General features: G+C 36.0%; 2 protein-coding genes across 3 annotated transcripts in view; one reads left to right on the top strand and one right to left on the bottom strand.

Annotated features, from left to right (window-relative positions):
- LOC117412157 (FAS-associated factor 1-like) overlaps positions 1–1,639 on the bottom strand; it is a 94,728-nt gene extending 93,089 nt beyond the window's left edge. For both annotated transcript variants that reach the window (XM_059031535.1, XM_059031536.1), the window contains exon 1: positions 1,280–1,639. In XM_059031535.1, coding sequence (XP_058887518.1) covers positions 1,280–1,330 — 51 coding nt within the window. In that variant the 5' untranslated portion in view covers positions 1,331–1,639. The remainder of the gene's footprint in view (positions 1–1,279) is intronic.
- Positions 1,640–3,903: 2,264 nt separating this feature from the next.
- Positions 3,904–14,696, top strand: LOC117412162 (cyclin-dependent kinase 4 inhibitor C-like). Its single transcript, XM_034020186.3, has 2 exons — positions 3,904–5,548; positions 12,036–14,696. Exons 1-2 carry the CDS (start codon positions 5,429–5,431, stop codon positions 12,405–12,407), a joined length of 492 nt encoding a protein of 163 aa, XP_033876077.1. The 5' UTR covers positions 3,904–5,428; the 3' UTR covers positions 12,408–14,696.
- The last annotated feature ends 2,076 nt before the right edge of the window (positions 14,697–16,772 follow it).

Here is a 16,772-nt window from a genome sequence, read left to right as displayed (position 1 = left end):
CATAGGTTCCCAGCACCCAGTTTCGAGGGGCACTGAAAACACTGTGAAAATAGAGGAAAACGCTGGGAGAGGGAAACACAGTGATTTCATTACACTCTTTTGCTGTTATGGGATTCTGTGATGTCAGGCACATTCCGAGCTGACTAAGCGATCTCATTGACCTAATAAACAGCTGTGTCCAGTATTTTTCAGCTCCTGGTAAACGCATGGTAAACAATACCAAGACTGATATAAAACAATTAGTGACCCTAAGGTACCCAAGACAAATCCAGACCATGAACTTGAACAGGCTAAGATAGTACACTGGACTGGACTTTCCATTTAAAAGGTGATATTGAAAACACCCTTTTAGTTAAGCTTTAGCATATATCTCAGCTTAATGGGGCATGCATTTGCAAAATAATAGTATGATTTGTAATTATTGTTATTGCAGCAGAAAAAAAAGTGTCCTCAGTCTCGAAATACAGTGACGCTGCATCCCAGTACTCAGCTTAAACCACTAAGCCATATTGCTTCCCAGCCCACAGCATTAACCACTAGACCACACTGTCTCCCCTGCCTTCAAATTCAACCACTACTGGAGGTCTTCGCTGTCTCCCAGTTGCACGGTGTAAACACAGCTTTAATTATGAGAGCTCCGGCTGTGTTGTCTAAAGAATGCACACAGTCATCACCCTGCCAAGTGGTCATTCTGCCTCGATAAACCCCGTGAAATAATCGGTCCATTAAAACCTTGCACATACTACAGTATGCATAACAGCCTGGCATGTATAGTTTTTACAAACGGAAACATGACATTACATTATTATTAGTCCACGTCACAACTGACTGGAATTCAGTCTCTCTGTTCCTAAGTTCTAAAAACGTACTTAAAATACGATTAAACATTATCGAAACACATCCTATATAAAACAATCATACAAAACGTTGACGAGAAAACAATGTGGTCTCGTTGTTTTTTTGTTTACAGAATATCTAGGAACTGTTTTCAAGTGAAAACAAAAAACAATTTACGATGATGTCACTCTAGAATACGACAAAATAAAAGCTGTCATCAATGTAAGAACCCTGGCTAGACATTGGGGGGTACTACTCGATTCCAAAAACATAAGAGGTGCCTGTGGTTTTAAAAACAGATGCTTGACAGACGGGGTTCAGAACCCCTTTCGAAAAATCAAAGACAACAAGAGCTCGTTTCCTTTTGTTGGGTATCTCAAATGTTGTTTCAATGCATTCTGACATGTACGGGAGCCTGTAAAAAAATAAAAAGTAAACCCACCTGAAAATCAGCCAGAATCATTTCTCTGTCCATGTTGCTACCGGAGGCCATTGCAATGACAAGCTATATATCTTTTCTAGTGAAAGCAGTAAGGGGGCTAAGGTTTCATATACAAATATCAGGAGAAAAACACAAAGCAACCCCACCACACCCGGGGATTGGGGTCATGCAAGTATAGACGCTAAAGACGACGGAATCCCCCCGCAGTTTCAACTATGTTTAGGGTCTTTGTATGGGTCTCTCAGATGCACCGACAATTATCTTCTTTTTTGGGGGGGTTCACAAGCAGTTTCTCTCCGTCGCTTTACGGCAAAGGAAACTGACGTCGCAGCATTTGACAGTCCGTCGTGTAGTCAAGAGAATTCTGTCGGCCAAAACTGAATTTGCTTTTCGGCAGGCTTCACGGTCTTAAAGGGGAAGCGAACCCTTAGCGTGTCATAATGTTAGTGTAAATGTGTGTTGTGTGTTGTGGGGGTAGCATGAGTAAATTAATCATACAGCCAGCATTTACTTTATATTGTTATTGTGTTTACTATACACGTTTTACAATATACAAAGCAGGAGAAAAACAAAATAATTCTGAAATAGATTGCCGTGCTACTGCAGTATATGTTTTGTATGGAATAAGGCCCATATCAAATGCAATCATTGTACATTTAGAATGCTGTTTAGCTGCACTGCCAAATTACAGTTACAACCCAGTTAAAAGTTGAAGCTGAGACCCTGGGATCCTTCAAGAAGCTGCTTGATGAGTTCTGGGATCAATAAGCTACTAACAACCAAACGAGCAAGATGGGCTGAATGGCCTCCTCTCCTTTGTAAACTTTATGTTCTTATGAATTTCGGTTTTTTTGTTACCTTGTATACTGCACTTATGTTTCATATGTCTAGGGGGCGCTGTACCCTGAGATGAGCTGAGATAGGTATAGAGCTGTAGCTTATTTGTATAATTGTGGCCTATTTGGTGGTGTGACCAGTAAGAAATGGGGTTTGAGTTTTGTGGGGGATCTGTGATACCAACATGTCTGTTACTGGATACATAGCAACCCCCCCCCCCCCCCCCCCCAATTGCTGATAACCCCAGAGCTCTCATCACCTGCCACAATAACTTTGCAAACTAAATGCAGTCTTGCAGATTTCTATGCATTGCATGGGCTTTACTGCACTTCAGTAGGCTTTTGCCATGGTGTATACAATTTGCCATTTTGTTCAGCAGCTGAGGCTTCAATGCTAGAAGCCACCATCCACAATTTCTGTAACTGAAGTCATGCTTGTGACCACTCACTCGTACATACAGATGAAGTCAGTTAGACATCCATATTTCCTTCTGCAGACACTGCAAATTATCTTATCTAGTGCTGTGGAACCCTGCATAACACCAGCGCCTACTCAGCGCATGGTCGCTATGTATGTGGGTGCAAACTGGATCTGCTGAAGGTCACCTGATATAGGCTTCTTTTTTGACTATCGTGGAAAGTATACTTTTTTTTTTATCTTGAGTAACTACTTCTCACTCTGATTGCTCAAAGTGTTGGCTGTAGAAACACATGTAAAGCATGTGTTGGATATTCAGTCATGTAAGGGGATGGGTAGCACCATTGCATCCTGCAGAACACACACATAACCCCTCGGATACTATAGTCACAAACATAGCTACCGTGTGTAGATGGGCTCATAACGTGTGGGTTTTGACCTGTGCCACATAACGCCTGGGAATGGGGTGTACAGCGCTCTACCGTACGTGTAGTGCTGAAATAGGGCTTTCAGCGCTATCATTTTGGTGCAGCAGTACTATTGGTAGGGTGATGCATTCATACTAAAAAAAAAAGTATTAATTTCAGGTTTTGATAATAAATTAAAAATAAAATAAAAACAGTAAAAAGTAATTTATATAGCAGTGTCGACATGACAGCTGTTTGGTCGAAATTAGCCCATTCAAATAATGTTGCTAGGATAACATCCATTTCTGACACGGTTGTCTGAAGGGGGGGGGGGTCGTTGTCTAGCCAACCACTTGTCTTTTTTCTGATCCAACCTGGAGTGATGCAGCACCAGACGTTTCATTCCGTCTCTCACACTAAACCGGCTGTGACAAACGGAACAAACACACAGTGCGGTCAGTAGCTCCGCGTCTCTCCTCTTTTGAGTTTAAAAGCTGCTCGCTGTCAGCCCCGCCTATCTTCTGTTCGTTAGCTTGTGGGCGGATGAGTTGCGCTCTATTTTTTATTTCAAAAATCGTGATGTCAGTGCTTCAGCTCCGAACCACGCTAAACAGAAATCACGTCTGCAAAAAATAAATAATTAAATAAATACATAAATAAATAGATACAACAGAAAAACAGGCAGTATAGAAAAATATGCAGTTACTTAAATTCTATCCCAAATGCTATAGTGGAAAGGACCTAGATGAGAATATGCAAATAGTACTCTTATTCGCCTGACATTTTCTGAATTTTATTTCACTGTCAAGTAGCAGCGCTGAGAGAATCTGCATTTTTAGAAGCGGGATATCACCCGAGGTGTCAGTGCTGTAAACTACGCAGTCAGTTCAGTCTGTTTACCGCTGTACTGGCAGTGCAGGCTATTCGACTTGAGCCCGCTGTGCTGGGGACAGTGAGATAAAATGTGACGGTAGTGCAACACTGCTGTGATCGTTTTTGGCGGAGGGACACAATACACAGGGTCCCTGACAGTGCTTTGTGAAGATGCCAAGATCGTCGCATTCTCATAGGTTGAACCGAAGTAAAAACAGACTTTCATCATTAATGAAGAAGGCTGGACGTATTTGAGCAACCCCCTTTTCTTTCTTTTTTTTTTTTTTTTTTTACAGTTGCAGAAATAGGCGGGAAGTTTGTATAAAAAGGTTTGAAACACTATATAAATTTGTATTGGACATGGCAACTGGTTAAACCGAAACTGGCTGTTTTTTTTTGTTTGTTTTTTTAACAATATATATATATATATATTTTTTGTATTATTTTTATGTTTGTATTATTATTATTTTGTGTTTCGTTTGTAGCACATACCACAACAAACCTCGCGTAATTAGAAGACGTCTCCTCTGCTGCAGGATCTTGCCTGAACGGACTCCTCTTTTTCATGGTATTATAATGCTGTTCAGATGCTGGTTGGTGATGTTTCTGCTTTTAAAACGTGATCGCTTCTTCTGGGATACAGTTGAATCCGGATCGCACCTGTGTGTCTGCGTCTTTTTCTGGGGGACTATACAAACCAAGTATCCTTTACAAAATCTAACCAGGAAAGTGCCTTTCGATCCGAAGGGTTGCGTCTATCAAAATAAACATAAGGGAATCCTAATAACACAATAACAAGGATTTCTATCTGACCCATTTTGTTTGTTTTTTCAAACTAGACAGCCACCGGCGTTTTGTTTTGTTGATGCAGCGGGTAAACCCGGATCTGAACGTAAACCAATGGAAATATATAAACTGTCAAACGCTCGGTCTATAATGTACACAAGCCTGTAAACCCCAGATTTATGAAGGCCACTCGTCTGATTTGCGTTTCATTATTTGTAAAACGACCCTCTTGATTTTGTTTCCAAAAAAGACTATTGGATAACTCTGCAACTGGAGCAGAACAAAAATGTACTGTTTGTGATACGAATTAAAATCTGTTTGGAGACATCCTCCCGGTTTCTTTATGGCGCAGGAACTGTCACAAGAAACCAAAAGAAACGGGGTCTGTAATTCGTCATAATCAGCTTTTCCTCTGGACGCTTAAATCATTGCACGGAACTCGGAGCTGCGCACACCGGCTGCTATCGCATTCAGATCAGAGAAAGGAAGAAACCTGAACTTTTTTTTTTTTAAATCGTGTTCTTGATGGTTGTTTTGGGACCGTAATTCTCGGTATTCTAAAACCTGGGCCATCTGAAGCTGATGTAAAACTGAAGTGTTGTTAGTGGGATGGTTCTAGATAAGTGGGCGGTCTCAGGTTGGAAAGCAGTTTCATATACTGCTAAAATATTTACTACAATCTACTTACTGGCTCACGTCAGACTACGTTGACCATTAAAAAAAAGAAGCAGCGCATACTGGCTCCAATAACACACAGCTGCGAACTTAAAAACCAAAAAAAAAAAGACTTTTTAAAAAAAAATTCCCCTAATCTCTTTTACCACAAAGAATGGCTGATTCTTCACTGGCTAGCGCTTCGGCAAGGGGCGAGCTGGAAAAAGTTGAAATGTTATTGCAAAACGGGGCAAATGTTAATGAAAAGAATGCGTTTGGCAGGACTCCCTTACAGGTTGGTATTCCATTTCTTTTAGACCTTGCATTTGATCGAAAATGGGGGGGGGGGGGGGGGTAATGCGCGTGGAGCATTTTTTTTTTAAAATAATTGCTTGACATCCCCTTAGGAAGAGGTAGCATGTGTAAATGACTTATTTTCAATTATTGAGCGTGATAGTAATCATATTTGTTGCATCTTTAAACAGAACAGACCTCAGTTATTTACCCTTGACTCGAATTTTAGAAGTAATGGTTAAAGATAGTGACACAGTCTTTGAAATATTGTAGGTAGTAGGCTATTTCGTTTGTTCTTCATTTTGGGGTATCCGAGTCAGTGTTAGGGCTTCTGTCCAAAAGCGTTTTTCCTGATTATTGTAGATGACATTCTTCAGATTTGTTTTATACATATTTTTTTATTCCACCTTCTTGCACGACCCACCACCCCAATACAAACGCTGAAAACAACTTTAGTATGTAGATTTTACAATGTAATCACAATCAGCAGAACAAAAGGTATTGCATGAATGTAGATTTTTCATTTTTACATGCATCGTGTCAAGCATCGATACATAGCCATCAGTCTGTGTACCTGGTATCTTAATTAGCCGTTTAACAAATGCGAGTAGTCGCCCCAAAGAGGATACCTGTAAAGTTGAATGTAATTGACACTCCTCGAAAAATAAATTGAAACAATTGTTTGTTAGTTTTTTTTTTGTTTGTTTTCAACTTTCTAATTAACAAACTGGTTACCTTGTGTAAATAAAAGTCTTGCCACAGGGGTGAGAAAGTCGAAGTGGACACATGATAATAATCATTAGACTAAGAATTAAAAAAAACAAAAAAGTAAAATGGAAACGAACTATTGGATCCCAAATAGATTGTGTACGAAAAATATAATATATATATATATATATATATATATATATATATATATATATATATATATATATATATAGGCTATATGACATAAGTAAATAATATCAGATTTTGAATCTCTTAGAAATAGATAGCTTATATTAAGATGATGTGCCTTTCACCACACACACACACACACACACACACACACACACACACACACACACACACACATATATATATATATATATATATATATATATATATATATATATATATATATATATATATATATTCTGCACTCATTAACACAGTAGTTTGTGGCTGAGTCAGTCTGTACCCCATAATTACCAAGGCAGCAAATAATTGTTTACAGTGAGATGGTCCTGGTGCTACGCTATTTTAGTAAAATAAATGTGGCAGACCTCAACAGTGCAGATTTTACAATGCCTGCAAGATGCAACTATACTAAATCGACCATAAATGTTTGTGCTTACAGTAAAACAAATGCCTGCAGCAGGGTTGGTGTTATTAAAACGCAGCTAGGGTTTTTATTAAGTGCATATTAGCATTGCAAGCAGAATGGCAGTTTGTGACTATAAGGGTGACACATGCTATGTTTCGCATCCCCACGCCGACTTTCAAACCTTTGATGATAAAACTAAGTAAGAGCTTTCGAGCAGTCATGCGTCCTTGACCTTTTAGTTTTGTAACAGATTCAAAATTTCAGCTGTAAGTTCTGTTGATCACCAATATTTTTTATATATACTAAATTATGCTGTCAGGTTATATTTACTGCCGAAATATGGTCAACTAAAATGATGTTACTGATATGCTATTTCAGTTTTTTAGATCAAAGATGTACATACGTTTTTGGATATGTTTTAAATAGGTTATACCAGAATTAAGCAAGCTAGGGTTTAGATTTACGATCTATTAGCAATTTAAGTGACATTGATATTAAACGTGTATTAGCAAAACACAACTGGTGTGTGTATGTATGTGTGTATATATATATATATATATATATATATATATATATATATATATATATATATATATATATATATATATATATATTAGGCCCACTTGTGATCTAAATTATATATTTTCATTTAAACCAGTCAAACGTATTTTCATCTTCAGCCCTTATATATTAAAATGAATTTTGTGATTTTTACTATAACAACGTATGTATTTATTTTTGTAGGTAGGACCTACATACAGTATCATGCATTATAGATCCCTGCACGATCATCCATTTCTCGCTCTCCGAAAAGAAACAGGAGATACAGAATTATATTTTCAACAACAACAAAAATAATTTTTATACAGTAGCCTGGGGCATTTACTACAGGAAATCAAATTACTGTAGCCTATAATTAGCGATATCTGGATTAGATAACATAATTTAAATCACCCTTTTATATCCTATCTAAATCTGTTTATGTTGTGTATCAGTCATACGTGTTTAGTTTGAAGCCATCAATAATGATGTGCAGACTGTTGTTTTTACTGCCCAATCTCAAAGTCATTGTTTATTGTGCACTCTGACTATGCCGAGCTTGCTGCTTCTCAAGAGGGGGAGTCCCAGCTATGTGCAGTAACCAATTCTGTGACCAATAACACTTTTATTAATGCAAAAATTATATTTTGTGACAGTTAAACTTCACCTCCTTCCACTTTTCAAATTCGGAGGATTTACAGTTGCAAGTCAATTTGAATGAAATGCTTCTAAATGTAGTAGGCCTTTGCTGCCAACAGTTTGGGAGTCTCTTTGCTGACTGGGACGTGGGATGATTTGCAACTGGTATTTCCAGGATAAATGCTATAATGCTGTACTAGTACTAACAATATTAGTAAACCGTAAAAAAATGAATTTAAGGAATACACTCATTTTTGTTTAGTGTTGTAAACCTTACACTGTGGCACATATTTAGTAGCACTGACTACAATGCACAGTTAACACACTTTTTTTTTTTTTTTTTTTTTTAATGATGCTGCAAAGCTTCGAATATATCTGGGGTTTATTTAAGAGCGGCATACCTGCGCCTAGTCTTTTTTTTGCTATCATTCTGTTACATTAGCAATTCATTTTTCCTTTTATAAACAAATACTGTAAACTTAACCCTCTGTGGTGAAAATGTTGTTATGGAGAGAGGTGTATTTCTGACAAAAATCCATGTTAAGTTAAATAATAATAATAATAATAATAATAATAATAATAATAATAATAATAATAATAATAATAATATTAATACATGTTTAAAACAAGTTATTTCTATGTTGGGTGCTTGCTGAAGCAATTATTTCTGTTAGGGTTATTTTTGTTTGAATGTTTTTTGTTTTTTTTTAAAGAGTGTAGCCTATTATATTAAATGCACAGTCTAATCAAAGTTTTATTTTAATTGATTTCAAGTAAATATGTATATTTTTTTGCGTTCCATTTTGGCAGATATTGCATGTAATTCTTTTACTGAATCTTGACATAAATATACCTTTTATGAAATTCCAGGATGTTGCATTAAATCCTTCTCAATCTCCTTCTATATACCTTTATATATATAGTATTTAAAACAAGGAAGGCACCCCATATGTTACCACCTTCACCACTAAAGCATTCCAAGACATGCCTGTGATCATTATATATATATATATATATATATATATATATATATATATATATATATATATATATATATATATATAATATATATATTTCAATCATCAAAAATCATATTAGCCATGTAGTATATTGTAACTAAAATAAAAAATAAGGTTGCATTGAATTAGCTTATAATTTGAATGCTGGTGTCTTGGTGAAATGTGTACATATCGAATTCAAGTACAATTGTATATTACCACACTTTTGTGAAGGACAAAATGCATTATGCACTTCAGGGTGCAACCTATTTTAATTATTTGTTATTATTGGATTTTTATCAAATAATAGATATTTTAATTGGTGTGGTTTAAAAACAACCAGAAACATGACAGTGAAGCCCTTTCGATAACTGTATTAAAGGCTGCTTTGTAGAATAGGTTGAGAATTCAATCATTGTAACAATTTTCTCCAAATGAACACACACATTGAAAATATAAAATTATTATTATTATTATTATTATTATTATTATTATTATTATTATTATTATTATTATTATTATTATTATTATTATTAAGAAGAAAAAAATGCATATGATTTACCAGATTTAAATGCAAATTCCAAAACAGATTTGTGTTTGAAGGTTTTTTCTTTTTAATCATTTTACACCAAAACGAGAGGAGAAATATGCTAGTCAAAATATTCTGTAATATAATTGAGGTGTTTTTCAAATATAAAGGTAAATAACTGGGCAAGACTTCAGAATTTTCTAATCATGGGAGACTGTATTTCCTATGGAGTGACTGTCCAGTTTGCACTAAGGAGAAAAACACCCATTAACTGCATAGAGTTAACAAGAAACTAAAAATATAGAGACCGATGGCTTAGGTTATAATATACCTTTAGATTTTGAACTTTGTTTATCCTTGTATTTTCTTATCTTTTTTGTCTTTAACCCCATACTTAGCTTTGTCATTCTGCTCTTCAGAAATTAATTTGGTGACCCTAAACATGTGCACTTCTGAAGCTATTTATATGGTGACATTAGGCTCAGTTTTAAATAATAACCTGGAGCTTTTTAAACAATCCCTTAACTACATTTAGTAACTTTTCCACAGCAAATCCTGCACCATTTGTTTCTTCGAACATCCAGCAACATCCAGACTAGGAACCTTTAAATGACATTAATAATTGTTTAAAGTTTCAAAACTATAACAGTGGTACACTGGATAAAAAATAATGCATCACTTGTGTTGCGGTATGGCATACAGGCTGATAATGCATCACTTGTATTGCGGTATGGCATACAGGCTGATAATGCATCACTTGAATTGCGGTATGGCATACAGGCTGATAATGCATCACTTGTGTTGCGGTATGGCATACAGGCTGATAATGCATCACTTGTATTGCGGTATGGCATACAGGCTGATAATGCATCACTTGTATTGCGGTATGGCATACAGGCTGATAATGCATCACTTGTGTTGCGGTATGGCATACAGGCTGATAATGCATCACTTGAATTGCGGTATGGCATACAGGCTGATAATGCATCACTTGTGTTGCGGTATGGCATACAGGCTGATAATGCATCACTTGTATTGCGGTATGGCATACAGGCTGATAATGCATCACTTGTATTGCGGTATGGCGTACAGGCTGATAATGCATCACTTGTATTGCGGTATGGCATACAGGCTGATAATGCATCACTTGTGTTGCGGTATGGCATACAGGCTGATAATGCATCACTTGAATTGCGGTATGGCATACAGGCTGATAATGCATCACTTGTATTGCGGTATGGCATACAGGCTGATAATGCATCACTTGTATTGCGGTATGGCGTACAGGCTGATAATGCATCACTTGTATTGCGGTATGGCATACAGGCTGATAATGCATCACTTGTGTTGCGGTATGGCATACAGGCTGATAATGCATCACTTGAATTGCGGTATGGCATACAGGCTGATAATGCATCACTTGTGTTGCGGTATGGCATACAGGCTGATAATGCATCACTTGTGTTGCGGTATGGCATACAGGCTGATAATGCATCACTTGTATTGCGGTATGGCATACAGGCTGATAATGCATCACTTGAATTGCGGTATGGCATACAGGCTGATAATGCATCACTTGAATTGCGGTATGGCATACAGGCTGATAATGCATCACTTGTATTGCGTACAGGCTGATAATGCATCACTTGAATTGCGGTATGGCATACAGGCTGATAATGCATCACTTGTATTACAGAAGGCTGATAAAATGTTTTAGGAGACTGTAATGATATTTAGATTCAACCGAATTCAGTTCAGAAGTCCACTACCATTAATTATCAAGGGGAAATTTATTAGCACCAGCCAAATACTGTTTATATAGGGGATGAAAACCAAAACACCTGCAAACCGTTAAATCATACTTCCTTCACCAAGTCCGGTTAGGGTGACATGTAAACGATATCGGGTCTGCATGCGGAACATAAGCAAAACCATACAGTTTCACAATAACATTTTTCATTTTTTTTTTTTTTTTTATGAATAAAAGATACGATTCGATATTTCTGAAATAGTAAACGGCTCTTCGCTTCATTAACAACAGCTTCGTGAATATCAACATTTATCTTTATAAAAAACAGATTTTGAAAAAAATATTAGGCAAAGTATATCAAGAGCTGAAGCTCCATGGACAGGCCTGGTGTTTTCAGAAAGATATTAACAACCACAGCACACATAAAACCATCACTAACAACTGCAACGATAAAAGTATATTGTGTTTTTTTTTTGTTTGTTTGTTTTTTAACCTTTTCCACTGGGTAAACACTTTTTTTGCACTTAATATCATAAACCCATTTTTATCTGAGTTTTTTTTTTTTTTTTTTTTTCAGTTGTGTAACAAACAGGTAACAAAAATAAATAAATAACGGTATCGATCTAAAATAAGCTTTATTTTTATGGCACGCGCGCACACACACACGATATTGTAAACGTGCGCTCCCTGTTCTGTGACGCTAATTGTTGCCCTTCCTTTTCCCAGGTGATGAAACTTGGCAACCCGTCAATAGCCGAAGCCCTGCTCAGGGCCAAAGCCAATCCCAACGAAAGAGACCCTCTCTTGGGTCTCACCGTTGCCCATGACGCAGCCCGGGATGGGTTCGAGGACACTTTGAGGGTCCTGGTGGATTACGGAGCCGACGTCAACATCGAGGACAGCGAAGGGAACTTGCCTCTGCACTTGGCAGCGAAAGAGGGAAACCTGGACGTCGTGAAGTTTCTAATTGAGCGGACTATCGAACCCAGGCGTGCGAACCGCAAAGGGATGACAGCGCGCGAGCTAGCCGCAATGCACAACAGACAGTCGACTGCACAGTGGATCGAGGGACATTCATACGGGCATGTCCAAAACTGAAGGAAAAAAAGCATAAACATTTCATTATAGTTGGGGGGGGGGGGGAGGTTAAGTCACAAAAATGTTGCCGAGTTCTGCCAGAGAGAGAGAAAGCAATGGAAAATGTCCCCAGTAGTTAGTGAGTTTCTTCTAATTCTCGAGGACACAATGAATGATATGCTTCACGATTAAATAACTTTTTGATCACGTTGTTACCTCATAATACGTTTTAGTATGGTCCAACCACACAGTGTTTCAGATCATGACTTATCTTAAAATAAAATAAAAAGTTTGCTATTGGCAACTTCTCTCTCCCGTTTATTGAGTATTTAACAACAGTCAGTCAGTTGCATGAATTTCACATTAGTTAACGGTTTATTGCAAGATTAGGTCACATTTGGCTGTATTAACAGCAATTGGCAACTGGATTGGCAGCTGTTATGTAATAACTGGTCATAAAAAAGATTATCCTACAGTTACGGTGTATTGTTGGGTAATACATAAATAAGCTTTAAATAACACAATTAGTGAGATTACTTATTATGTCAAACTGGGTTTCGAGATTTTACTGCGGCAAAATAAATGCACATTAAATTAGATCCTTATTTGAGTAGATTGGTGTAAAATAAATAAACGAAACTGACTTAAAATGGCTGATGTGGCTTGCGCGACATTGAATTTGTAAGCGAAAAAACACATCATGCTTAACACAGCGTTAAATTGGACTTGCATGCCGCTGTGAATTTCCTGCACAAACACCCGTTTTATTTCTTCTTTTTCTTCTGTGTAAATGTGAGTTAGACACACACAGGGCGACCACAGATATTCTCAGATGAGTAAATATGAACTATACTGCACTGTCTGCGATTCCTGTTATGACTCGTGCCATTTCAAGAAGGCTTTGATTTAATCAGAACGGTGTTTGAAATGTTCTGTATGCCTGCTTAAAAATTATAAGAATAAGAAGAATAGGTTTATATATAATTTCCATTATTTAAAAAAAAATGTTCAAAATTAAATTAATACATCTTTAAAACTATAGGCATACCTGCAAATAAAATTAACGATAACTAATATTATCACTCAGTTATGCCATTGCTGAATGGAAATACATGATTGTTTGTTTTTTACAAGCTACAATTTGGTATACATTATTTGTTATAATACATTCTAAAAAAAAAATAGATAGGGCCTACAACATTGAAAAATAAATGTTTTCGATAGTAACAATTCTGACGTCACATCTCACTTTTATTAACGAGGGACCGCTTCACAAAAAATAGTGTGTTCAATTAAACACACACACACACACACACACACACACACACACACACACACACACACATACATTTTGTCTTAATCCCTGAAAACAAAAATTAATAACTACAAGACAATTAAAATATATTAAAAATGCTAGGTTAATACAGGGATCAATTGTAATGCATGTACCTGGTTTACTCTATAATACAGATTCCAGTTTGCGTTAATCGGGCCATGGCTTTCTATATTTGTATACAGCAGTGGGTAAATTAATCCCTGAGTTTTATATAAACGCACACTTTTTTTTCTCAGCACCGATTAATAATACACTTTCCTTCACAGTATATGTTCGAATTGTGTTGTTCAATTTAAAGCACCGCCTATAGATTTGAAAGCAACTGCAACAACTACACATATCTGTGCTTTCCAAGAACACAGGCAGGGGGTGCTTTACTGTGTACTATTTTTAAACAACGTTGTGTTTGTGTGTAAACGTTTATCTCAAATTGGTAAAGGAGAACACATATTGTGTTATTTAATACATACACAAAACCGTCCGTTGTTCTTAAATCAATAGGCATATACGTTGTGTTATTTTTTATTAATATATATATTTTTTGCAGTGCATCTTTTTTTTTGTTTATTTTTGTGGTTTTTTTGTAATAGTTGTTTACATGTGTACGCTTTCAGAAATGCTTTACCAAACTCTGTGCTTATAGGCCTACATGAATCAAATGTGAAAGCATGTTAATTATAAATAAATGTGAGGTTTGCTGATTTCAATATACCAACATTACTCAGGCATCTCTTGTGTAGACAGATTTCTGTTTGGTTTTATTGCCAATCGAAATTCAGTTTTTTTTCTTTCTTTCTTGTTTTTGTTTTTAAAGTAGCGATGTAGCATTATTTAAGAAAATGTTCTTTAAAAAAAATAAATTATAATATGTGTACGTTGTCAGGCCTCAGAAGAAAACAATATATGTATATTCAAATGTTAAGATATGAAGTTTATTGCTTTTTATGGAACATAAATAAAAAATATTAAAATGATGATTGTATATGTTTATTTTGTGAACACAAAACAAATAGGAAACCTGCCTTTGAAGTTTTCTTTTAATTCCATTATTAGGGCGTCCAAATACAAACATCGTATTACTGGACAGAATGGATCAGTCTAGAACCTATATAACTTATTAAAATACACAGAATAAGAGTTCTAAATAAATCCTTGTGGTCTTCATATAAACCCATATTGACACTCTTCTTTCCTGGAATGCATTCCCATTGTCTCTGCCAGTCTTATATTCCGAATATTTAATTGCCCTTATATCCACTATTAAATCCCAAACGCCCACCTAAAGAATCATGTATTCGTTATATTTGGGAACACAAATAATCAACCGCTATATATTAGTTCTCTGAAATGTGAATTTTACACAGGCTTTTATCATTAAGGTTGTGCAAAGTTCCACTGCGAATTATATTCAATTATCTGACTATACTGTGCACAGTATTTTTGAATTACACCAACCACAAACTCTTTCGTTGTCTTTCGATAACAAGCCAAATTCTTTCAACACGGATAATACTCACACCAGAATAAAGAAGCAAGCAATACATTACAGCGAGCTGCGTTTCGGATTTCACTAGTGAAACCCCTAAGCTGTGAATGACACAATTCCTCGGTTAGATATAATGCTGTTTTTATTGAAGAAATTACTCATTGTCAAACGTGGTTGCTAGTACAGTGTCTCCGCAGTTCATAGCTTTCAGTTTCAACAGTGAAACTATATTTAATGCAAGACTTTTCTAATGCATAAAATAGATGGAAGCTACACACTGTCACATCTTAAAATGGCCATAGGAGATTTCAAACATGTATGGGTCTGTCATTAATGTGAAGGCGCCTCTCCTTTCTTGCACTTTCCATACAAGAAAACGTAGCTTATGTTATCGTTAATTTATTTACACCAGCTATAAATAGACGTATGTATCTTTAATGTATTACCACTTTATTAATTCTGAAATCTGGGGCATCGACTTCACTTTCTTATGCGTCAAACCCAGAAATAATAGTCAGTTGAAACGATTCAACTCATACGCATTGACATTTGGGCTAATATTACAAATAATAATAATAATAATAATAATAATGAAAAAAAACACGCACACGCACACACGTTTGTTAACAAACCCGCCTGTTTATTCAGAGAGAGAGAGAGAGAGAGAGAGAGAGAGAGAGAGAGAGAGAGAGAGAGAGAGAGAGAGAGAGAGACGCTGTACAATTTAGAAGAGAGTCGCAATAGACTACCGTTACTAGTGCTAATGTAAACCAAAAAAAAAAAAGAAGAAAGACAATGGAAACCGTCTCTCATCTCTCACGGGCATACAAATGACATCAAATAAAACTAAAACTAAAACGTATATTCACAAACCTGTTTTTACTTTGAACTTCCTGTTGGTTTTCTATCTCCGCGAGGCTATCTGGATGTAATTTAGAAGAATAAACTGGAAAATAAATAAATACCCGGAAATGCATAAAAAGAGCCGGCGGAAAGTCAGAGTAGCAGAGGTCAAAAGAAAAGCGTTAGATATTTTTAGTTTTTTAGATGCCTTTCTTTCTGGGCCAAGAGTTTTAAATGTTGGCGCCTTTTATATTTATACAGCCTCTCGTATTGAGACACCAAAGAAACCTATTAATGGCAGTCAAAAAATAAAGCCAGTAACGTTTTATGAGGATTGTGTGATGAATAACTGTAATTATTCTCTTTGCCATAAAAAAAAAGAAATGGAGCACAGTCCGCATTCGTTAAAAGTTCAACCCTTTTTTTTTCTTGGCAAACATAATTTTAACGACCTGTTTATTAAATGTAACGTTATATTTTTGTAGCATTTTTCTTAAAGCAACCGTTTTTTTTTGTCCTTTGAACTGTTGTTTGTAAATCGAATGAGGAACAAAACAATATCATATGTTGATACAGTAATCTAATCAAATGCAGGTATCTTGTTTAACCAAAACATGCACGATAATAATGGACTTATTACTAACCAATAGTGGGATGTGCTATAGGCTATTTGTTTATATATATATATATATATATATATATATATATATATATATATATA

Source organism: Acipenser ruthenus, chromosome 10, assembly GCF_902713425.1.
Source record: "Acipenser ruthenus chromosome 10, fAciRut3.2 maternal haplotype, whole genome shotgun sequence".
Lineage (NCBI taxonomy): Eukaryota > Metazoa > Chordata > Actinopteri > Acipenseriformes > Acipenseridae > Acipenser > Acipenser ruthenus.
Note: the sequence above shows the minus strand (reverse complement) of the source record. Positions and strands in the feature narration are given on the sequence as shown.